Raw genomic sequence first — 24,955 nt, forward strand, 5'->3', positions numbered from 1 at the left:
ATCTTAAGAATTCTACTCTTAGTCATTCCCTAGCCAAGTTCCAAGTGTAAGAAGCAACAAACACAGAGTCTCAGAATACTTTCTGCCTTACAAAATACTTGAACACAAAAAGTGCAAAGAAACTAGACAATCAGTAAAACACCAGAAAGGTACAGTAACTAATGTGCTGCTTTGCCTTTAATCAAAACCAATAGGGGGAAAAAAATTCTTTACCAAACTTAATGCAGATCAAATAACAATCCTGCACTACTTTTTGCACTAGTGAGAAAACAGACATGCATGGAATTCCAGTGCAGTCTGTTTATACACGTAGAAAAAACTGCATTTTTTTAGAAATAAAGAGGGCGAGTACTGTAAAAAAAAAAGTTTCCACAGCAATTTCACTACAGAAGAACAGGGAGTTGCTCCCAAGAAAAGTTAAGCAATGACTTTCTGTCTGCCACAGCACTCCAATTTGTAAGTCTTGTCCACATTGGACTTTATCTGAAAGGTGAGGGTTTTAATGCCACTCTGAAGCTATTAATGGGCATTTACTTACAGCTGTTCATGTTCCTGCTTGCAGAGCTGACTTGTTATGTTACTTTGTTGAGATTACTTAAATAAAACTTAAGCATTACCCATTATAGCGGATAGTACAGACACACTTTAGTGCCTTTTCTTTTGCTTTCACTGAACACTGTCAAGAAGAATAACAATCTGTTCAAGCAGCAAGCCAGAACAGTAAAGACCTTTTAAAGTAATTTCAATACACTAGGGATTACTCTGCTCTGCAAGTGACAGTTAAATGGACCTGATATTAAACATGTGTCCCTCAGAATATACCGTAAGATAGCTAAAGCTTATCAAAGGTAAAAAGAAAGCAGTGATGGCTCCTTTCCTCTAGCCACACTATAAATTGTTACAGATAATAACTATCCCACTAGTGCAATTCATGCTTTAATCATAGCAGCTTTGAAAAGATACTGGATAATACAACAGTATAGGCAGCAATACAAAACAGTTCACCTGCTTTAATTTTAAAGCACTACTGCGAATAAGAACTAGCAAAATATGTCAAAACAGAACCCAAATATTAACATCCACATTTCGCAAACATTTTCCTTTTAAGGCTTGGGTTTTTTTAAAGGGCAATGAAAAACAATGGCGGTAGTGCTAGTAGACAAATGTGAGATCTACTGTATTTCACTTCATCTGTTAAAGACAAATTTGAATACTCTTTCCCAATACAGCAAAGTAAAATAGTACTAAAATAAATAGCTAATGTTAAGACAATGCCAGACTTTAATACACCATTTATTTTAGATAAGGTAGTAAACTGTACAGATGTCTAGAGTGTAGTTGACTTACCGGATCCTCAAACTCCTTAGAGGAGAGCCACAGAATGAGGCTTCTAATACTTTTGAGGATCTGAACCTAAGTACAATCTATCTGTTTAATCATTCCATCTGATGATGAACATCAGATGTTTTACGTGGATTTTTTTTTTCCCCACACCAAATGGAGTAATACTAGTTTACATCACAGTAAGTCAGCATACATTAGTTATGCTATAGCATTTGTCATCTGTAAAACATGAAAAAAACCCCTGTCTGACCATACCGGTTAACTTCTAAAGCTCACTACAAATGCAATTTTTGAAGTCCCCTTCAAAAGTACAGTTGTGATCTTCAGCCCATTCTAGCCTAACCAAAATCACTGCAGCTCAGTGCCACAAGGTTTGAAGATTCACAGTTCTTTTGGGGACACAACACAAGTTGAACCATTCCAAGTACAAGCAGCAGCAGAGAACAGTCTTACACAACGCATGTGCTAATGCAGCCCTGTTTGTTACTCCCTAAGCCTAAGTCTCAGACTGCAGAGGGTTCTTACAGGCTTTCAGCTAGATTTTCTTCGCACGACTGGAGAGCTGAAAATCAGATAACCTTGGCAGGCAAACTTCAGTCCAAGCCAGCCAGTCACGAGTGAGCAAGTGAGACGGTCAGTCAGTGTATTCCTCTAAAAGTATCTGAAGTATTTAGCCAAGTTTCTGTCAAAGACCAGAAGACAAACCTGAGGTAAATGTAGACAAGCTTAATTAGGTGAGAATAATTACTGAATTTAGAAGACTGCAAACAATTGGTTGTGTATTCGTAAGGGAAAAAAAGCTAGATTGCAGGATTTTTTGAAGCTTTTATCTACTGTCACAAGGTACCAATACATGTTTTAAATGATATCTGTGCACAGTTTGAACAGCCTAAATAACAAAGTTTAAGGAGTGAAACTTACTACATGAAGCCAACTATTTCTGTAGTATTTTATTAATCCAGCCTGATGGATTTTATGTTCCTTACCTGTAGAACTACTTACCTCATCATGCACCAAAATAATAAGAACAAGAGTTGTCTTAACAGATCAACTTCTGATAAGAAAGTTAAGACAGTGCACAGTAAATAAACTGTATTTTAATGTGTTACAAAAGTAGTTAATAGCCAGACTATGTCCCCAAACAGATGTCCACTACTACTCGGTTTGACAAAGATTTCTTTCAAATAGCTTGAGATGAAACAGCTTTTCACCTTACTCTTTTTTCTGTCTCTATGTTTTATAACACAAATACCATATACATTCGTGGTTAAATTTTTCACATACAGGCAGTCTGCATAAAGCCCAATATCCTTCAAAAGCCTTTATGGCTGGTGAATCACACCTGTAAGAGATTATTTGCATTGTCATGTGTATCATGTCACTAAAATATACAAACATCAGTTCAAGACAGTTACTTTAGTAACAACCAAAAGACAAGACACTAAGCAAGAGTATCAATGTGTCAAACTTTGAGCTAAAGCAAAAAGCAAAAGGTGGGGTTTTTTTAATTGCCAGGTATTCTTTTAATGACAAATATAAAAAGACTGAAAACATCTCATTCTGACTGCCTTTTTTTTTAAAAAAAAAAACAACAAATGGTCTGGTTTTATCATTACAAATACTGTGTAAGACAATACCTTCTTTGTACTTCAAAACCAACAAATACATGGATGCAATCAAGTTTCTAAGCATCTCTAAATTTGAAACGTGAATTTTTATTTTTTTTTTTTAATTCGGAAAATTCTCAATAACTGTTCATTTTTGTTAGAAGATAACTCAAAGTACAACAACATCTAAGACCTGTTTTTAAAGGAGCTTTCTTTCCTGATACATCTTTGAACATAAGTACTCCTTTCGAGTTCAGTACATTCACAAAATAGCTCAATTAAGAACAGTTATCACCAATGAATTGACTACTGGAAAGAGACAAAATTTACCAAACATACAGAAATATAAGTTTTACCATAGCAATTATGCATATCAAAAGATGACACCTGTAATTAATTTTAAAAAGATACAAAAAAGAGAAAAACCTGAATTACAGAAAAGAAAGTCATATTTATTTAATGAAAAACTAGAAGTTAATAAAAATTAGCAAATACACAAAAAATATACACAAACAGCAGCAATACTATGTAGTGACTTACAAAGGGGGGGGGGGAAGGGGGCGGCGCGCAGGGCAGGGGGGGCAGGGGCAGGGAGGGAAGCAGCGGCCAGAGACCAATTCTGCTCAACATGGCTTGTCAGTCAAAGGGGGGAGGAAAAAAACACAAACAAAAACACGAAACAGTATCCTTTTCAACAGTACAATCAATCTACAAACAAGTTTTTAGAATTATTTTACAACATTTCCTGTAGAATCAATTCTTAATACAAAAGATGCCCGTTTTGGGTGTATATATATTTTCAGTGGTTTACTGTTGACTTATTTTAAATATATTAGTGTTACTACATGCAACTGCTTCCTGTAATTTAACAGCCTTTCCTCTTATTTACCTTCATATATGCCTACCCTCCATCTACCAAACAATTTGTCTGACAGTCAAAGATGGTTACCCTAGTTTCTGCTAAATTAAATGCAACGGTTTTAAACACTGGCCTGAAGAGGTTTGATTGCCATTTCAACACATGGATATAGTTACATTGATGCCTAAATTGCCATTTTCTGCAAAGAGCTGTGCAATGCTGGTGTCAAAGACTAGACAGTCACTATTCATAATGGCTGTTGCAATTCCCTCATGAATAGATCGAGGAGTTGCTTCCCAAGTCAATCGCCGCCTATGACCATTTAACTCAAGTCGATAAGCAAAGTTTTCTGCTTGCTTGCGTGTTCCTATCAGCTGTACAATTGCAAAGAACTGCTGGTGACCATCATATTTTTCCTGTTTCTCCAATACTAACATGAAATGAAAGCCAAAACAAGACTGCATCATAACCCAGTCAACAGCACCAGGAAGATTAATGTCTGTAGCAAGGAACACTATATCTTCTCCCTGAAGTGTTGTAATTGACTTATGTTGATGCATCAGATGTGGCATTACAGCATCCAGAGAACCTTGCCATTTACATGAAGCACCAGGACATGGACAGGAATAAGGCCTAAACTCACACAACTCCTCATGGTCTGCTTTTTCTGTGTGTGGCAAAGTTATCTCACATCCAGAAGAGGCATATTTACATGGGAATAGTACAGAATTGGCAACTTTCTCCATAGCCAGGTTACGAATGGAGCCCAACGGGCCTCGGCAAGTTGGACAGCACGTAAGTTTGGGGCGACAGTTGCTACAAACAAGATGGCCACTCTGACACTGAAGAATTGGTGGCAGCACATAGTCAAAACACACAGGACACTCAAAGAGACTAGCCAAGTCATTATTGGAAGCTGTAGTGCCAGTCAGTGCAGGCACCCTCTGTGATGGCGTACACTTTGAAGTACCTGTAGGTAGTGCTGTAGCAGTCTGACGGCTCATTTCTGTAACAGAAGAGAGAAAAAAGAATGAGTATCTAAACACATTTTATTTTCCTCTGCAGACAGTATTTCTTGATTTACAAAGAAGCTTCAAAAGAAAATAGATACAAATGAAAGCCAAAAAACCATGTAAGGCAAACTGTGGCTACGTTACATGTAGAGTATCAATTGTGCTGCATACAATACAGACACTTGTATGACATGCAAATTTAACAAGTGAAGAAGTTCTGCTAATTATTTTGAAGTGGAATTTACCTACTGGAAGCTGTAAAGACTGTAGCTAGTAAAGACATGCTGAAAATGAAACCGAAATCCTCGAAGTTTGTTGTTCTTGTTTTCGTTTTTTAATACTGCATTTACGAAATACTCCACCCGGATCACTTTTGTGTAACAACTAGGAGCACTATGGAACAATTCCGGCTAAATTTTAACTTGCTGCGTATGTAGTGAGATGAGAAACCAGCCATTTTTAATGAAAAAATTAACTTCTGGATATGACCTTCTCAGTAACCATAGTTACTATATACTTTTTTAAAAAAACCTGAACAGTAGCAAGGAAAAACATAGCTAAGGAGATTACTAGACTGCTTTTTTTCCTGGGATAGGACAGTGACTGACTCTTCATTTTCATTACTCTGTTACTAAGGCCCTTACCTTGTAAAGTACATCCATTGCTTCAGCTTCCTGAACTAAACCATTTGTGAAGATAACAGGAAAGAAAACCAAAGCAATTATTTTATTGAATTTCCCAAATAAGACAAGAAATTCAAAAGATTAAATTTGAGAATTGTAACATATGAAGTACTCCAACATTTCCCGTAACTTGAAAAGGCACTGTTGATGAAGTTTTACATTAGTGGAGTTTACACTGAAGTTCTATTCTTTCAAATGCCCCAGATAAAAGTTAGCAGCAGTCTTACCAAACAGCTTGCTCAAGCATTCAACAGATGCACTAAATGTGCCATATTGCTTAACATGTTATGGATGCTACACTTCTTCCTGCACCCCCTAACTCTCCTCTTTCTTGTACAAAAGGAATTACTAGTCCTACCAGAAAAAAAAAAAAACATTCCATTTTGAAAAAATTAACCTTACCTTTGTAGGTTAAGGAAAGTTAAGTAAAATGCTATTCAAAATTGGCTTCCATTACACACTGAAATTCTCAACCACCTTAAGTATTTCTCTGCAAGTACACCAGCTCTGTATCCATCACATATGTATAAAGCTCTCAAACCTCATCTTTAATCTCCTTGCCATCTGACATAGGAATATTAGGCAATAGGCAAGCTTCCCATATTTAGCATCATTTCACCCACAAACTTACTCATACTTGGACTAGATACCTCAAAGCAGCATAGTGTGCATGCTTTTGCAAGACATGCACTGTTCAGGGCAAGAAGTGAAGGAACAAAGAGAGATTCCAACATACAAAATAACTTAACCCTTGACATTCAAAAAGTAATCATAAGTAAGCAACTCCAAATTCTTCTACAGAAGCCCTTCTCTCCAGTCCAGAGCTAGAAAAACATGAGTGTCTAGGACTTGGTATTCATTCATTGATTTTGTAAGTCTCGCATGCCCAGTAACAGCATCATCTTGCCCCTCCAAAGTCTCTTCCTTCATCTCAGCCTTGTTGGACTAGAAATAATCCAGTTCCCATCTTCAGAAAAAAAAAACCCATACAGTGGTTTTCAATGCTGGGCCTTAACTGATACTGTAGAGATACGACACAAACGATTTTATCTTTTGGCCTTATTTTCCTACTGTAAGGCATTCCAGCTTGAATGAAAAGTTTAAGATATCTGTGACAAATCAAATACATGTTCTGGGGAAGTGATGCCACAGCAGCTTATTGTGAGGGGATTCAAATGTGATAAGGCCTTTGTGACAACTGAGCACTGCTCCTATTTTTCCCCAACATCCATAGGTGGGAGGCTCATGATGGCACACTGCAGTTCTACGCTCTAGAACAAATGTACACAGAGAATAACTGTACACAGAACAGATTCTGATCACGGTATTCGCTTGGAAAGAGCTTAGAAATCACATGCATGTTCATATGTAAAATTCTAAAAGTGTTTCCCTTCCAATATTGTAAACACACACATTTCAGGAAAGTTTGTGTGTGCTTCATCTTACCTGAACCTATATGTCCTGATCCAGGGATCCCCAGTAACCCACAGATAAGGCTTGTGAAAGCCACTGTGTTAGACCAGTTCCCTAGGCAGTCTGACGAGCTCAGTGAGCTCTGGTTTCTTTAATTACACCTCTCGGAGCCCATTCAACAGTTAAATTAAACAACCTACAAACTCTGCAAAAAGACCTTACGCACAGATGTACTTCCCAGTTAAGCTTTCTAAGCTATGGAAGTACTAGAGCAAAGAACCGTATAGCCCCTATTATATCACCGTTTCTGTATGTGACCAGCCTTCACACACACCTTCTGCAACCAAAGACCATCCAAATGAGCAGGGAAGGAAAATGAGCAGGAATCTGTGAACCAGACCACTGAGATTAGCATGCAAGGAAGAAACTGGATAAAGCTATAAACTGTAATTTACCAAGCCTAAACCTGCCCAAAGCCTGCATTTTCAGCACTCTTGTTAACACAAAGATGAATAAATACATCATGATGGAAAAGTCAGAGAAGTTCATTTTTCATAGCTATCTTAAAAACTACAAGTTAATCACAAGTAACAGTGTTAACAGTGTAATAAATTTAACCCACCGAACTGTCAAAATCATACAAATACAAACCAAGTAAAAGCAACTACAGAACTGGAAATAAAGTTTCAAGATTTTTTTTTAATTACAAAAACATTACTACAGGTTAAAAGCCCTACAGGCAATATTTGCTATCTTTTGTATTTGTTATCTTTGTTTGCACACACTGGGAGTAAGTCTCTAAGCAACACTGACAAACGTAAGGTACACTAGGTGTCATTTTCCAAAGTGTTAGTTCCTACAACACAGATTATTCAAAAGGCTGTACAAATTTGAAAAAGTTTAACCAACCAAGAGTGAAAAGGGAAAATCGTATTTTAAGATTTCCTAGTTCCAGGTCAAGAAAACCTCTGTCCTTGATGACATCAGAACGCACAGGCCTGTTGATGAACCTATTCCCAACACCGTTCTGGGGAAGGGTGAAATACACACGCCGTCGCGATCTCCCGAGGGACGCGACCTCGCAGCTCCTACAAAACCGGCTTAAAATACTGCGCAGAAGGCGATTTAAGTCACTCGCTACCTTTCCCCTTGCTGGTTTTACTTCCCGGCAAGCACGCACACAAGGCTCCCTTCCACGACTGGCGAAAGCTGGAGGCAGGTCTCCCCGTCATAGGGAGCGAATGAGCTCATGGCGTTTCCGCGCAGAAGAGAGGGGCTCTTCGGGGCAGCGGCCCCTCCCGGGCGCGGGGCGGGCAGGGGGCGCAGGCCCGGCGCTGCGCCCGGCGAACGCCCCGCGATCGCCGGCGGGAGCCCGCCCCGCTCCGCGCGTTGTCGTTACCGCTTCGGGTCCGACCCCCCCCCATTTACGGCCGCGCACACTCCGCATCCACCGGCTACGTCCACGCTCCGGCCCGGCGCCCCAGAATGGTTCCCCAAACCTCCCCCACCGCGCCGGGCCGGGCCGGGGCCGGGCCGTGCTGGCTCCTCCCCGCCGGCGCTGCCCCGCGCCCGGCTGCCGGCCAGCGGCGGAGGCGGCGCGGCGCGAAGCGGACGAGCCGTTGGCTGCCGCGCCCCGGGCCCCGGGCCCCGCTCCCGGCCGGGCGCAAGCCCCGCCCGGGGGCCGCGGGGGCGCGCAGGGGAGGGCGCGGCGGCCCCGCTGGGGCGCAGCCATCCGCGCTGGACGGGGGGGCCCGGCGCCGGATCCGGTGCACCGCTCCCTGCTGACCGACAGCGCCTCTCCTCCGCGAGAGCCGCCCCGCAGAGCGCGTTCCGGCCTCGAGCCACCGCACCGCCTCCGCCCCTCCTCGCACGGCGGGACGGGAGGTCGCCCGTCCGTCCGCCCAGCTCCCCTGGCGTGCCACCGCAGAGCCGTGCCAACGACAGCCGTAGGTCCTTTACACGTGTCACAACCAGGGCTTTTTCAGGGGCTTACGGACTGACGGAGCTGATCATCCTCCCTAAGTAGCTGTTTTTAAAAGCTACGGATCCCATTCAAAACTCTTCTAACACATGGATTTCACTTCCTCTGCCTGCTATTTCAAGGGTACTGCTCAACTTAGCGTTTTCCACTGCGGATCTGTAAGGTACCCATTCCAACAGGAATCTTCTCCGTTCGTATAATGATTATTCAATTAAGGAAAAGCATTATAATCTCATGGAAAAGACAAGACACCAACAGATTCAGAACAACGTGGCACATTCGAATATCCACATGGACTATTAAAAAAGTTAGAGCAGTTTAAGGTTAAAGGAAATTAGTTGGAAACTAAGCCAACACGCTTGCATGATGCACATGCTGGGCTCGGAAAAGCTTAGGCATTGTGGAATACAGATCTGATGATGGTAAGTACATGGAAGTACAAGGTTCAGCGGAGGTGACAGAAGAACACACTGCAATGAATTGTTCTGGTCCTGTAAGAAGTAAGACTACAGTACCTGAGTAAAGAAAAATATCTTTAAAAATGCTTTCCTACTACTTGAAATGCAAGGCCTGTTCAAGGAGGACTCTGGAAGCTTTTATCAGCACTGTAACACATGCAAATAACACCCACTTACTATTAACAAAAAACTACTAACTTGATACAAGGCACGCTTCAGCTTTACCCCCAAATGTGCAATCTGCAACATCCCCTCCCCACCAGTTAAGAGTCAAGCAAGTTTCCAAGCAAAATGGAGAAGCTGAAGAAAACCAGCACAGAAATAAATGGCTTTTGAGAAACTAAGAGTGTGTTCTGAAGTGTCTGAAATGTGCCCTGGGCCTTCTCTCCTGCAGCAAACCACCTGTCCCCAAAACAAAACCACGAGCCCTTTGACACATTAGCTAATGCTGTACGCTCTTTCCTATGCTGCGATATAATGTACAATGCCTGAAGAGAGAAAGCCTTTGAAACCCCAGATGGGTAAAAAAAATTACAGCGAGAATGGGAAGACGCAATCAATTCACTGTTTAAAAAGCTCAGCTGAGGTGCAGACATAAGGAAAGCAATTTCAAGAGAAGTTCAAATAGACTAAGTACCCCACATGCCACGGAATTAACAACAGTATATAGGAATAGATTTATACCCTTTCAGCTTCTCATCTTTCAAAGGTGTTAGCTTCAGACACCATTCTAGAAATCACATCTCCTGCATTTCACTAAAATATGGGACATCTTTGATAAATTCAAGCTAACACCATCCACTTCTCCAAAATCTTCACTCGTATCAAATAGATTAGACTTGGGTTTAACGTTTGAATTTGCTTTTGAGAGGGTAACTGAATATTAGTTTTGGAAAAAAACCACAAAACTTCTGTATAGTCACCTTAGTGGCTGGAAGGGGAAAAAATAATCTCATATAATGCTGAAGAGTGATGCAAGGACAGAAAAAAATGCCTTATCACAAATGTACATATGTGATGCAATAAAATCTTCCTTCAATCACATTTCAGAACTAACTGAATTCAGAGACTTCCATTCAAAATGTATTCTTAATGCACTACAGCCATCAACAAAGTAATACAAAACCTTTCAACTTTTTCAACTGTACAATCGTATTTGAAAATGAGACTTTTTAAAAAACAATACCCTCTTAACAGAGCACTGGGAATAAGAACATTTCATGACAGTGTTCGAAGTTGTGAAAAACACTGACAGGTTACTTTTTTCAAGATCCGAAATAAGCCAAAGAATGTCAAAACCCAAAAGCTAAATGAACTGTTGAAAATACTCATTAAACAGGCGTAAATAAGAACTTAAAAGAAGACACAGAAAGATTAGCCAATATCATCAGATATTTGTACAATTCAATATTGATAACTTCAATAAAATATTATAAACAGTATTTTGTAAAATATTATAAACAGGAAATTGAAAATATTAAAGAGTCACCAAGATTTCTTTGGCGGCAGAAGGGATGGTTTCGTGACTGCAGCAGAAAAAAAGTGTGTGTGTATTCAGAGGGGGGGGGGGGGCGTGTCTACACCCATATACAAGTATACACAAAGTACCTAATGCCATGCCCAAGAAACTGGAAGTGGTACTGACACAGAAGTCCCAAGTGAATATTATCTTGAGAATGAAGGTAATTAAAAAGCACACTTTGTTCCAATTAAAAAGGGGCACCAGTGTATTTTAAGTAGGGAACTTTCTCGCAATTTTTAAAGTAGCATTAGGTTAATTTTGTATTAAAAATTCTTAGGATACTGTATTTTGGTACCATAGCTGCTCAGTTATAAGAAGTCTTAAACTGCTGAGGACAAGACGTATAGCATTATGGAAAAGCCAGCTTTTCAACTACGTGTACTTACTATTTCAGAAAATAACTTTCCAAGGAATCTACTTTTCCTCTGTCCCCTCTTGCACTCATAATCGTCAACGTACAGCAAAACAGAAGGGAAAAAGGTTTTAGCAGGCTCTAATGAAAATACTGTATACTGCCCTCACCACCACCAAAACCACACTTCAGCAATCAAACATATATAACATTGTGTTATGCACAAGTGTCTTGGAGAACAGCTTGTGAATATTTTTTTTAAAATTCTTTTTAATTTCTATTTAAATTTTAAAAGACATTTTAAGGCCCAAGGTTCTTCCATTTTGAAGTCTATCAATATATCTCTCACAGCTCTTGGGAGATGTTATAGATCACAAAGGCCTAGCATGGTTAATATCAAGTGCACGCCTGCTCCTGCAAATCTGACAACATTGGACACAGAATGTACATCCCTGCTCTGTAGGTACACAGCCTCTGTACCTACTGGCCTACCTAAAAACTTTTAGAAGACAGTTCATGACATAAATTATTAATCAACTATGTAACACAATTTAGTCTGTATACACTCTGGTTTTGATTCATGAATTATGAATTTTTTTCAACCCTTCCAGACACTGTTTTCTTTAGTGCCCTTAACTATATGCTATTCATTATTTCAGACACCTCAGGGCTTCTCTTTTCCTGCATAATAACCAAAAGCCGAAGCAATCCAATATAACAGAGTAATATAAAACAAGACCAAAAAATTTTACAAAAATAAGGCAAGTCTCACGATTTCCTTTTCCAAAATGTCATCTGACCAGTTCATCTCCTCTTCATACAAAACTACTACAATTTCCACTACCTTGTAGAGACCCAGCCTGCCTGAAATCGCAGGTAGTTTTTTTTCTTGCACCTCAAGACACTCCCTCCCAATCCCTCTTCCCAATCATCAGGAAAGGAAATCCCAGTGGATTTATATAATCATGGAATCAGCCATCCTCTTCGTGGCTACCTCTGCAGTGAACCACCAGACCTTAATGCTCAGTGTTTCTGATGCTATCATATATGTTCTCTTGCGCATAATATGATCACCAATTGAGTCACTGCTAGTAGGCAATCCAGGTCTTCTCCAAATTCAATGCATATTATGTGACAGATGCAGATACAAAGAGCATATGTAAACACAAACAATATTATTATGCCCATCAAATTATAGTGACCTGTTTCTAATCCAATACAAAAACTTGAGCCTTGGCTAGTGCTGTTTGATTACTGCTTCATCACTGTCATTAAATATTTCTCCTGCCTATCTATGCCAGAATATTAAACATCAACACAGGAGGTGTTTTCTTCTAGCCACCAAAGATTTTCTTTCCAACAACTTTATAATGTAAAATTAAGAAGGAACAGTGTCCTACAGAAAATATAGAACAACCACATAAAAATCATATTAGCAAGCAACCACTACCATGACTATAGCATTCATTTCTAAATGCAACAAAGAACTTCAATTCTAAAAAGTGAATAACCTGTACTCTAGCCAACTGGAGTTCTCCATATTCTAGAGAATCAAGATCCAAGTTAGCATGGAATATCGGAGACTATACTGCTATGACACTCCAGTCTTGCAAAGAAAGACAAGCTGAGGAACAAATTTCAGAGAAAAAAACAACTGATAAAACCCCAAATTTCATTCTAGAATGAAAACTAGAAATGTCTGATCAATAGCAAAAACCCGCGTTTGGACCACTCACTCTGTACTATATAAATCAGAGAACATCCCAGCTTTCACATGTCTTATAATTATACGTAGGCATTAAGTAAGACAGACGGGTTTCTTGTGTACATTGAGACCATCAACAAATTATAAAGCAAAATAGGATGCTTATCTCCCCCATCCTTTGAGCTTGAAAGTACAGAAAGCAGGACGGAAAGCAAAAGCTAGGGGAACTATAAAGGAAATTCCTGAAAATTCAAGCTATACTAAAAACAATTTATCAAATGCCACTGCTAGAAAAAGAAAATGCAGCAATAATTTAAATAAACTGGTATAAGCAACAATAGCAAAAATTATTGATATGTGGTAATCTATTGTAATAAAAGAAAGTTAAGCTGCAAACTAGCTAGTGAAACAACCTTTTCCGTTATATATAGTTAAACAAAAATACAGAGAAAAAGAATCATTCTTTAAATACAAATCAAAACCAAACACCTGCATTAAAAAATCATGGACCACTTCCAAACTGGACTTTACCTTATTTTTCATTTTTAAAACCAAGCAAATAACTTATCTTGCTGACACTGCCAAACACTACAGAGGTGTGAAGATGGTGATACAGAAATACTGCTCAAAGCTGTATACTGCACACTCTTGCAGTGTACCTGAAGTGGTGCTCGGTGACAAAATCCTTCTCTTTTCTCTGTTTGCTAGCTCTGTATCCTCAATGCCAGTATCAGTAGTCAGTCAATGGCCAGAGCCTTCCTTGACATAGGACACCTGAACCTACAGAATGATAAACTATGGTATGAACTCTAAAACATAGCAGCTGTCCCACACTAGCCTTCTCAGATACCAAACTGAACATGCCTTTCTGCAGCCTGCCATAGTTTGAGCACAGTAAAGCTAACTGAGATAAAGCAGAAGTACAGGTTTCAAAATAAAGATGGCAGAAACCACAGAATCTAACAAAATAAAGAAAAACTTCATATGAAAATACAGACAACTCTATGCAAACAATAGACAGGGAAAACATTTTATTTTTTAGTAATATCTAGTTTCCTTTTGCTGTGTACAGAACACACTGAACTGAGCTGCATCAGAATCATCTTCCAACAATAATTCAGCCCAGTAATTTCTATGAACACAGGTAGACAGTTTCCTCTTAAAAAGTTCCAGACATAGCATGTTGCAATAAAAAGTAAGGCAGGCATACAGAAGGATCAGCTACAAAGTGAATTAGTAACAGCACCAGAAAAAAAAGCAAGTTATTTTTCATGCTGTAACATACATTACCATTCGGAAGTTATCTAAAGCAGGAAGCACTTAATTCTGTTCTACAAGACATCATAGATGGGCTCTGTATATAATTACACTCTATTAGTTTAAAAAAAAAAAGGGGGGGGAGAACCCCCCTCCGTAAATGTTAACAGCAAATCCTACCGAGTGTGACAATTTGGGGGCTGTGTTTCTTTCCTCAGTCTGATTTTGCAAAAACTATATTCTTCACTGCATACTGTAATTGCCACACAATATTGCATCACCATTCCTGTGCCTGTGGCAGACACTGGGAAGAGGGTGTGGCATGGAAGTGCCTACCTTAATTCAGTAAGGCTAAGCTAAAAGAAATACCTGTACTTTGATGTGTCTTCATATACCAAGTCTTTCTGTGATAACTATTCCAATTCAAATTCAAGACTTATTTTATGCTCAATATTTTTCCGGCATAACTAAATAGTATTAGGGAGCAGACCATCAAAATAACCAGACCTGATCAACAGGGACCTGGCCTATAAAAGAGACTGATCACAACATTCAAAGTCGCTCTGTAGGAGGAGTCAGGACAGGATTACGTACGTTGACAATTTTTATAAAGATCTCTCCATCTCATGCATTGCCTAGGTTCATACACATTTCCATCTCAAATAATGTATTATTCTTGTTATCCTTAATTTGTTCTGTATTCCTGTGTACAGTCCTGATGACAGTGGAGCCCTGTGAAGAATGGCACTCTGACCTGTGGAGGGCAAACACGTAGGGGAGGGCTTGGAGAACTGAGATACTGATTCCAGAGTACAGATCTTGGTGCCCCAAGGTATGTCAAACATGAAATCTATACATAAGTACATCCAGCATCACAGAGCAGAGAGTAGTGACACTCGAAGCCTAACTTTTAACTTATCAGAAATTACTAATTTTTCAGAACTTCTAGTACTAACCTACGCTGAATCTCTAGTCATTTTGAGGGAGAGTTTTTCAAGGGTTTTTTTTGTTGTGTTGGTTTTTTTTAATCCAGATATTTAATCTTCAGAAGCAAGAACGCTTAGAAGAATGTCAGATAAGATAATGTCTTTATCACACACACACACAACACAAAGACAGTAAAACGCAGAACATTTCAACTGTAAAGGATCAAGTCCATATTTTTTAAATGGAAATTTCTGCATTCTGGAAGTAAGATTTTCTTACTATGGATACTTAATACAAAAGGAAAGCTATGAAAACCTAAGATGGGACTCAAGTTTTTGTATTTGGTGATATACTGCAGGTAGAAAATAAAGAGCACTGAAATTATTTATATTGTAACAAATATGAGAACTTAGTAAAAGAAGTGCAAAAACACCGTGGCATTTCCACACTTCTGATGGTTCCAAACTTTTCAGTACTTAATTTCTTTAAACTCCCATCTTCTATGTCTTGTGTTTCTACCACCCATTCTTTGATGTACGTGTGCCTCCATTAAAACCAATATGGTTTACTTAAGTGACTTAAGTTTTCCCGCTCATCAGTTCTGAATCAACTGTTTTTGCAGTATCATTGCACAAGGATTCAACTGCCACCATTAAAAATCTTTTTTTAAATCGTTATTACAGTGTTACTCAAATTCTCAAACTTAGCTACTGACAAGTCTACCATGGTCACACTCCTGCACAGAGCTACAGCTCTACTGCTTTTCATGAAAACATCAGTTTTTAGAATATGGCTTTATCTCACAAATAAGAGCACTCTTTCCGCAAGTATTATCAACCTTAGGCATATCAAAAATGCCATGGGTCGAACTGCTGACTCCACAGACCACCATGTTACATGAAAAGATTGAGCATTCCTTGAAACCTGAAAAAAAAAAAAAGGACTAGAGCAGTAGTCTGTGGCATGGGAGAACTGGGTTTAGTTCCTGCTCTGTCACAAGTTTCTGAGTCACCACAGGAAAGTACTTCCCTGCCTTTTACAGGTTTTAAAATACCCTAAGTAGCTGCAAGTCTCAGACATTAATGCAAAAGGGAAAGAATTAACCTGATAAGGATATTAAATTAACTCTGTAGACCCTATTCAAATTTACTTCAGGTTAGTAATAACTAAATAGCATTATACACTAAAGGACACTATGTTAAATTATTTAACATCTCAGTTTTTACAGCCAGTGATAGTCAAACTTCAATCACTGTTTACTTTCCAACTCCTGCTCACATATGGATAACTGCCCTCTGTTCATTCCAGTATTTTGTACATCAGAGACAAATTAGGGAGACATTGGCAACACCCTTCTCACTAATTCTGTTGTACCTAATCTGAAGGCCTCCTTCTAAGACATCAACTCCATATTGACATTTTATGGAAAGCAAATAAAGTAACCGTTCTTTAGAAGGATCCTTGTACCACTAAAAAAAATTCCCTCAGCTTTCTTTGTGAAGATCGTGCTAACCAGCTTTTGAAGGAAGTGATTGAAATTCAGCAGAAAAAGAGCTCTCAGGCAAGATAATTATATGTTCTTTTATTGCCATTAAATTCTGATCAGGTATATCTCAAATGCTAAGTAAAATGCACCCACTATTTCACTTATTTGTATTGCTTGGGAAATGCTTCATATCAGAAGTCAGGCCTGAGTCTGCATCAGAAAATAAAACACAAGATATTATAAATGGTTTGGAAATGACAGGAGTAGATGTATCTTTCTGCTACTTCATGCTCTCTTTATCAGCACTTTCTAAATTCAACACCTATCACTATGTCTTTCTCTGCAAAATATTGTCCTCTCTTCTGTTATGTAGTTAAATCAAAACTTGAATCTATGTTGCAGTGATAAATCTCAAACATCAAATCCTAACAATGACTCACTATCTAGAGAGTAACTGTAAACTTCAGTACTTCTCAGTCTTTTTCTTTTACAGGAGTGTTACAAAAATGTATTAGGTTGAAAGATCAAGCATTCAAAAATCAGGAAATAAAAAAATTAAAGTTTCACAGGCAACCCTACGTCTACTTCCTCATATGCATATTAAGGAACAGCCTTCATGAAATAATCTTTTTCCCCACACTAAACTCCTTGAGTAGTTGAGCACCTGTAGATCCATGGAAGATTTGTGATTGTACAAGGAACAACAACTTTTCCTTAAAAGGAACACCTGATTTTAAAAATAAAGCTATTTAGGGCAGCAGCTGGTTTTAGTATGCATAAAAGTGCTCTTAAAATCACTGCTTTACAGGCGCTGTTTTAGAATAATGTCCGTCTCAACTTGTATTATGGAATGCATACTTTTTATTTGTAAAATTTCCTTTCTAATGATTATACTTGACATAGCACAAAGCCAGACTAAAATTTTGTAGTACACCATCAACATCTGCCAGCCAAATTATTCCCCAGTCACACCTGTGCAACCAGTCTTCAAATTACACCCTTAGCATACTTGCATAATCACACAGATATCAGCCGTGTAGAGATGAACCCTGCACAAATTAACTCTCAACTGCATTGACACCTTCATGCACAAAAAAGGGGAAAAAATTCCATGAATGAAAATAATTTTGTGATTCTAATGATTTTTATATATATATAAAATACATATATATGTGCATATATATTTCAAAATAAACAGTCATTCAGAAATCAGATTAGTTGAGCAGAGCATTTTCACAGCTTTTACAGAACTGCACATGCACATAAGAAGGAAGAAAGGAACAAGACTTAAGGCTCATACGTAGGCAAAAGTGAACAAGTTTACATGAATTTAAAAACTAGCTTTAGTTAAACATGCAAAGTTTATCTTGTGCACCTTAGAGTGGGGTTATATATGTGTCAACACACAAATGCATATCAAAGCATGTTTCAAACATTATTTCCAAAACAATATTAGGTAATTTAAGAAGATTAAAATATCTGATCATAAGACTGTAGCAAATTCTGAGTCCTCTGTCTGGTCAAAAAAATGACAGGAGGTAGTGAGGTTTCAAAAAATTTGAGGACAGGATTAAGGTCTTGGTTCTAAGCTGCTACACAGAGTTACAGTCATTGTCTTTCAAAAAGAACATAGCAACATTACATGTTTTAAAGGTTCTTACATATTTTAATAGCACTTTTAAGAACTGCTCAGTTACAGTATTTCTTGAGAGCTTTCAGATACCATTACAAACAACTGAAGAAAATGGTTCATCTATAGCACAAAGAATAATCCACCAGGTACAGGCTCCACTACTCCAGGCACGCACACACAGTATGTCAGAGTGCAATTCCACCATTTCTACAACAAACAAAAAGCAAGCTGCCACCAAAATGAATGGTTATGCTGCCTGCCTTTTACCCATTAGTTTTCTCTCCCTTTAAGGTAACGTATTCAGCAAGATCAGTCTTGCACAACTACAAGAGTGCTTACACTGGCACACCAAGAAGACACCAAAACCAAGTTGGCAATGGAAGGTGAGACCATTCTTTCTTAGCTGTAAGCCTGCACTTACACTGATCCCGAGCACATCCACAATGACAGAGGATGACATCTCTTGCAGCAGCACTGGCTCCTACATTACCATGCAGCAAGCTACTCTGGGAAGTGAACCAGATAATAGTTACCCATTCCTCACGTGATTTGTTTTCAGCTAAACTTGGAACTAAAACTGACCCATTTCACATTCACATTGGTGACAGCAACACTGCAAGTTATCACTGGCAGCCTGAACAGAAACTGTCTTCAGCTACTGCAGAACCGTACCCTGGATGTGCCACAGCTTGTGCAGTGCTGCATCTTGTATTATTTCTTCTTCCCTAACACCGATGTGTTAAGAGCAACTAACCACATATTTTAGAAATATTGCTAACTGACTTTTAGAAAAATCATGGTAAAAAATAACTTCTAAAACCCCCTTCAAACTAGTAGCTACATCACATTTCAGCATAAAGCAACATGTATTAAGACTTACAAAACAGAACAACTTAGAAACCTCATGTTTCAGTTGTCATCCCCTTGGAAAATACAGAAGACATAGAACCTTCCCTCATGAAAGATCTGTAACACAGAGTAAACAGAAACGACAAAGATAAGCCTTTTAAGACACCTACATTTCTAAGCTAGACACCAGCTCTAGCAATTTTTACGTAAAGGAATTTATTTTCAAGCTTCCCCTCCTCTAATTTAACACTAAATTGTTTTAAAATACTCCTACTCCAGTTAAAACCTTTTCAACCTTTTGACAATCTATACAATAGCAAAATTTAATATACAATTTTCCTTCATATATAGTTTTCCTTTGACATATTTCATTTGGACACGTATTTGAAAATAACTCTTAAAACAGCATTCTAAATGCTCCTCCTTGACAGCATTCAAAAAACCAAACACAAACACTGAAAAACCACTGTGGTCTTTCATCAAAGACTAAATGCATTTTTGCTCCGTTTAGTACCATATGCAAGAACTTTAGGAAAGAACTTTAAAACATTAACTTAAAGACTTCATGCCACACAAACCAAAGTTCAAAGAACTGCTGTTTCACTTTAAAGGAGCTGATGACTAATTCTTTAAGCAGCAGAAGTTATCGCTACACTCTCCTTGTTTTTCCTCATGTCTCAGCAAGGTCATCAATTGTTACAAGAGAAGATAAAAACCTGTTTCTAGATAAGGCAAACAAAAAAGGAAATGATCAACAACAACTCTCTGTAGATGAATTTGCTGCTTTTTTTACATCAATTTCCCTGTACGAATATATCCACAGTAATTTTTTTAGAATGCATTTCCAGATACAAAAGGACAAATACAGTCTTCACCATTCAAATAGTATTTAATTCCCTACTGAAAACACAGCCAACCTCAGCTTCCGTATTCGGCTTCTACAAAGAGAAACAAGTCAAAATCAGAAGTGCATCATTTGGTTAACTGTAATTATCTAGCACTTTATCTGATTAAAGTACTGTGGAATTAGTAACCAAATCTCTCATTATTCCTGTGATAACACAAAGAATCACCATTTTATAGACTAACTCAAACAGGCATATATTTAGAATAGTTGTCCTGGGCATTACAGAAACATAGTACATAGTCTGGATTAGAAACAGAAAATATATACATATATGAAGTGTGGCATAAAAGTTAAGAGTATTAATGGGCCATTAAAGCCAGTTTTTGTCTTCTTTCTTTACCTAGTATAGTTCACAGCTGAACACACTATAGCATGATATAAAAAAACCGCAAGTCAATGACTTTGGAAGATTTTTGTTACATGCAATTAAATGCTAATAGGAAAAACTCAGGTAAACCTGCAGTAACATCTCACAGTAACACCACAGTATTTACGCATCTCTCTCCACTTCTAGTCCATGATGTGACACTGTACACAGAAGACATACACCAAAATTGCATTTTTATCATGACATTGTACCTTTAAGACACAAACAGTACATACACTTTGAAAAGGAGCAAATTGCTTACAATAAATTTTCTTATTAACAAAACAAAACATTTTATTAAGATAACAGTATGTCTCTATCTGTCCTGTATTTTTGTTAAGAATCAAAAGGGTATCTCTTACTATTCTTTTTTAATCACAACTAGTTTGCACTTTTCTCAGTGATGATTTTCCTTCAAAAACAAAAGCAACAAAAAAGAACAAAAATCCAGTAAAAATTATCTCCTGCATCTACGATGTTCGTGACAAATTTAAGACTGTAAGCTTCAGAGAAGAGATCCTAAGCTTTGGGCCCTAAGTGATGGTCGAGATGAACCAGAGCTTGCCAGCATCCTTACGTCACTGCTACTGTTCTCTGCAGCAGGTAGCACTTAATAGTACCAACCAGGGATTCAGGTAACTACAGTCAGCAGCTGGAAACACAATTTTCACTTTGGCTTTCTGCAGACTGGGTACATGCATCACAACTGCAGAACTGAATTCCTTATATGTGACCAGAATTTCAGATACCATTGATTTACCTTGACTATTCTGGTTCAGCTTACACCCTGAAAATGAGACAATCATTAAAGCAAAACATACACTGATAATCTATTTGGCAAAACTCAGTCCAACTTCTAAAGCTGACAGTTACAAGACTACAAATGCTATCACAAGCAGAAATAAAAAGCAAAAGCGCTTCTAACTTAAGAACATCGTGTTTCTCATAGGAGTTGCATGTTCCAGAACATTTCACGTGAAGACCAGAGTTCATAAAACTGTCCTACTTGATTTCTTTGAGTTTTCAGACCAAAAAGAGTTGCTGCTTACATGAACATGCTCATGCTCCCCCCTCTTCCGCATGAGAGGCAGGTATCTCTGACATCTGAGCAGTAGCTCTTTCTCAATTCACACTAAGCAGACAGCAGCAACTATACTCAAACCTAAATATGTAAAGTACTTGTGTTATTTAAAATATTTACCTTCCTTAGTTCACACCTACTTAGCTGGAGCCACTGAATTTCTGAGCTAACTCCTCTAGTGCAGTGTAATCAGACTACAGCATTAAAACCTTACCAACAGAAATGATAGATTAATGGGCAAGACACTTTGTCATGACATGCGCTTTCAGGACCAAAATGATCATCATTTCATCAGTTTCAGAATTCCTGGGTCACAACAGATTCCTAAAAATGTACCACTGGTGGATAACTTATCCTTGTGCTTTCCTGTATAATTTTTCACTGCTGTGAAAAGTGCTAAAGCTATTTAAGAACATTAGTTTCCACTGAAGCAAATGCAATTATCATTTCCAGCGCTCAATTTTTACATCAATGTTGCAGTGTAGAACAAATGATAAAAGTAGAACTAATTGATTTATTCTTTAGGTATACTCCCCAATGTATTTTCCACAACAGACAACTAGTCCAGAGATGCAAGTTTTATCCTAAAAGCCTCTGTATTAATCCACCTGTATTCCAATACCTCAAATCTTCTTGAAGACCAGCTTGAATAACTCAGGGTCGAGAAGAGTCCCTTCCATTTTTCCTCCCGCTCTGGAATGCAGCATGCTAGCCTCAGAGTTTAGAAGGGAGATAAACAGACAACTGAAACTATGTCCCACGTGTGGAATACCCCATGTCCTTCATGACCTAGCCCAATTAGCTGTGAGCTTCCTAACATCCATTCATCTGCCACGTTAAACAAACTAAGTCACTTTATCTATTTATTTAGCATATGAGTAAACTGCTTATTACAGAGAAAAGGTAGTATTCACCCAGACTGGCTGAAATACAGACTGATGAGGGAATATTGGAGAAATACTCTATGCTTACAGTTACAAATGAAACGTGAGCTTACAGCAAGTGTGCCACCAGTTCACCACTGGAAAAGAAACTTGGTTCTTCTCGTGAAGAAATACTTAAGAACGCTTTGCCTTTCCCTACAAACCCTATTGTTTCCTGCCCTTTGAAAACCGTGGAGAAGGGGAAAGAACGACGGTCTCCAGGTTTCTAGTTTCGCAGGGGTACCCGTGGGATGAGCTGGAATCTACCCCGGTCTGCGCTCCCACCAGATCAGAGACGAGGAAGACAGCAGCCTCCCCAGGAAACGTCACAGAGGGGCACCCAGCGGCCCATTTACTCCGGCAACCTGTTTCCCGCGGCGGCTGGGCCCGCCGGGGCGCACGCGGAGAGGGGCGCCGCTGGGGGCCCGGAGCAGCAGGCCGCCCCCGCCTCCCCCCGCCGCCGCGGCCCAGCTGACCTTCGCCGCGCCGGCAAGCCGGCGCCGGGCCCCGCTCCACTCCCGCGAGCACAAAGCGCACCGCGCGGCGCGGCCGAGGCCGAAGCCACAAAGGGGCAGCCCCTCGGCCGAGGCGGCGCAGGCCCACGCACGGCGGGCCCTCCGCAGCGGCCGAGCCGGGCCGGGCCGGGCTGGGCCGCCGCCTCAGCCTGGCACACAATAGCCCGGCAGAAGGGCTCGGAGGCGGCCGCCGCCGCCGCGGGGCCGCTTCCTTCCTCCTTCCCTCGGGATCCGCAGGCCCGGCCGGGGAGGAGACGGGCCCGCCGCGCCTCGCTCCCTCGGGCCAGGCTGCCGCGGCCCCCATCGCGAGGCCCGGCCGCCAGCAGGAAACCGGACGCCCAGGCTGCGCTTAGGCCGCGGCGGGGCCTTGTCCCGGACTACTCCTCTGCGGCCGCCGCGGCCGCGCCGGGGCCTGCCGCGGGCGGCTGGGCGGCAGCCCCGCGCAGGGGCCGGGCGGGGAGAGGGCCCCGCCGGGCGAGCCGCTCTCGCCCCTCCGAGGCCGCTCGGCGTCCCTCCGCGACGCGCTCACCTGTGGGCGCTGGTGCTGGGCGGGACCCCGCTGAGGCGGCCTGGCTCCCCGGATCGTGCGGGCTGCGGGGCGACTGGCTGCGCCGCTCTCGCCGAGACGCTCGGTGCCCGGCGCGACCGCCCGAACCGACCGCGCGCTCCCTCCCTCTCGCTGCCGGCTGAGGAGACACCGCCACGGGGGCGCGCCAGCTGCGGCGGAGCTCTCCTGCCTGCCAGGCGCGCTCCCGAGGCGGGCGGGCGGCAGCGCGCGGCCGGCAGCGCCCCCGCGCACGCGCACCCGGCAGCGGCGCGCGGGGCCCAGCTGTCCCGCTCCCGGCGCGGCGCGGGCCGACGGCTCTGGGGAACAAAGGCCGCGCCGCTCCGCGGGCAGCCCGCGCGGCCGGCGCCCGGCTGCCGGCGGCCCTCGGGCCCCCGCCATGCTTTCGGCCGCTCCCCGGGTCCGGGGGCAGGCCATCTGCTTACCTGCGCGGCTGCCGAGCCCCCGCCAGGGTCGCCCAGCTCCCCCGCGGCCCCGAGAGCACGCGAGCCCGGGTCGGCGCCGCGTCCTGGGGCAGGAAAGAGGCCGCAGGCTCGGCCTGCGCCCGGCGCGTCGTGGCGGCGGCGCCGGCGCCGGCGCCGGCCCCTTCCAGGTCAGCGGGAGCGGTCCTGCGGTGAAGGCGAGCGTTTTGGTACACCAGCATTTGCGGGGCCAGGGCCTCAGAGGCCCGAGTGGGGTCCGTCGCTAGGGCTATCGATTCTATTTTAAAAAATTTAAAAAGCCCTCGGGAGTGGCCTTTCTTACAGAGGCCGGTAACGTCCGGCACAGGAGCTTTCCGGTGATTTTAAGGGACTACTGACAACAAACCCCTCCTCCAGTCTCCTCTTCTTCAAAGACTTCGCGTAATTCAGGTTAGGCCCCCGTCCAGCAGCGCCCTAAACACATGTGAAACTTCCAGCACATAAACTGCATGAAATTAATGTAATTGCTAGTGTGCTTTTACACATGCTTTGTTGGATTAGGACCCTGCTCGTCTACTGAAGCTATTCAGAGGTTTGCCAGAGGAGAGCCACTGTTTATTTTGCTTTCGGTAAAATATTTAAAAATACATATTTGCCACCTTACTTCAATTTTTGAATGACTGAAGCGTTTTCTTTGGCTAGTTTAGTCGGTTATCCAGATGGTTTTCAATATCCTCCTCATTCCTTTTGATGACCAGAAAGCACTTCTTTTTGTATAACGTTTTTGTGTTGAATCTGCCAAGTCTGCTATTATTCAGAGATTTTGGGGGATTAGTTTTAAGGCAGCTTCTCAAAAACGTATCAATGTAGTGATGCAGTACAATATGTACCAAACCCACTATTTAAGAATCCTCCCAAAGTATAGAGAATTATTTATTGTCAAAGGATGACAACTATAGGAGTGTAACTTCTTTGTACATAATTTTTCCTTGCACACCTTGTAGCTATGCAGTGGTTATTGAGCCTTTTCCTTCAAGTATTCACGAGGAGTGATACACATGGTAATGACTGCCAACCTATAGCTGGGTTGACTGATTGAATACTTGC

General features: G+C 41.0%; 1 protein-coding gene across 5 annotated transcripts; it reads right to left on the minus strand.

The window, feature by feature from the left end:
- Positions 1-150: 150 nt before the first annotated feature.
- On the minus strand, positions 151-24,181 carry SIAH1 (siah E3 ubiquitin protein ligase 1). 5 transcript variants are annotated; one of them, XM_069793609.1, is made up of 2 exons: positions 23,873-24,181; positions 151-4,816 (listed from the first exon to the last, which is right to left on the minus strand). In XM_069793609.1, the coding sequence occupies exon 2, from the start codon at positions 4,812-4,814 to the stop codon at positions 3,966-3,968; it is 849 nt and encodes a 282-aa protein (XP_069649710.1). In that variant the 5' UTR covers positions 4,815-4,816; positions 23,873-24,181; the 3' UTR covers positions 151-3,965. The 5 variants fall into 5 exon arrangements, with proteins under 5 accessions (XP_069649710.1, XP_069649708.1, XP_009915708.1 ...); XM_069793607.1 differs by lacking the exon at positions 23,873-24,181 and adding an exon at positions 23,412-23,659; XM_009917406.2 differs by lacking the exon at positions 23,873-24,181 and adding an exon at positions 8,061-8,550.
- Positions 24,182-24,955: the final 774 nt, after the last annotated feature.

The sequence above is a fragment of the Haliaeetus albicilla genome, chromosome 10 (assembly GCF_947461875.1).
Source record: "Haliaeetus albicilla chromosome 10, bHalAlb1.1, whole genome shotgun sequence".
NCBI classification, from domain to species: Eukaryota; Metazoa; Chordata; class Aves; order Accipitriformes; family Accipitridae; genus Haliaeetus; species Haliaeetus albicilla.

Excerpts from the sequence above, each read along its gene's own strand:
- SIAH1 (XM_009917406.2), bottom strand. The coding sequence starts at position 8,151 with ATGACGGGGAGACCTGCCTCCAGCTTTCGCCAGTCGTGGAAGGGAGCC. Across the intron at positions 4,817-8,060 it reads TAAAACCAGCAAGGGGAAAG|AAATGAGCCGTCAGACTGCT; the intron begins GTAGCGAGTGAC and ends CTTCTGTTACAG.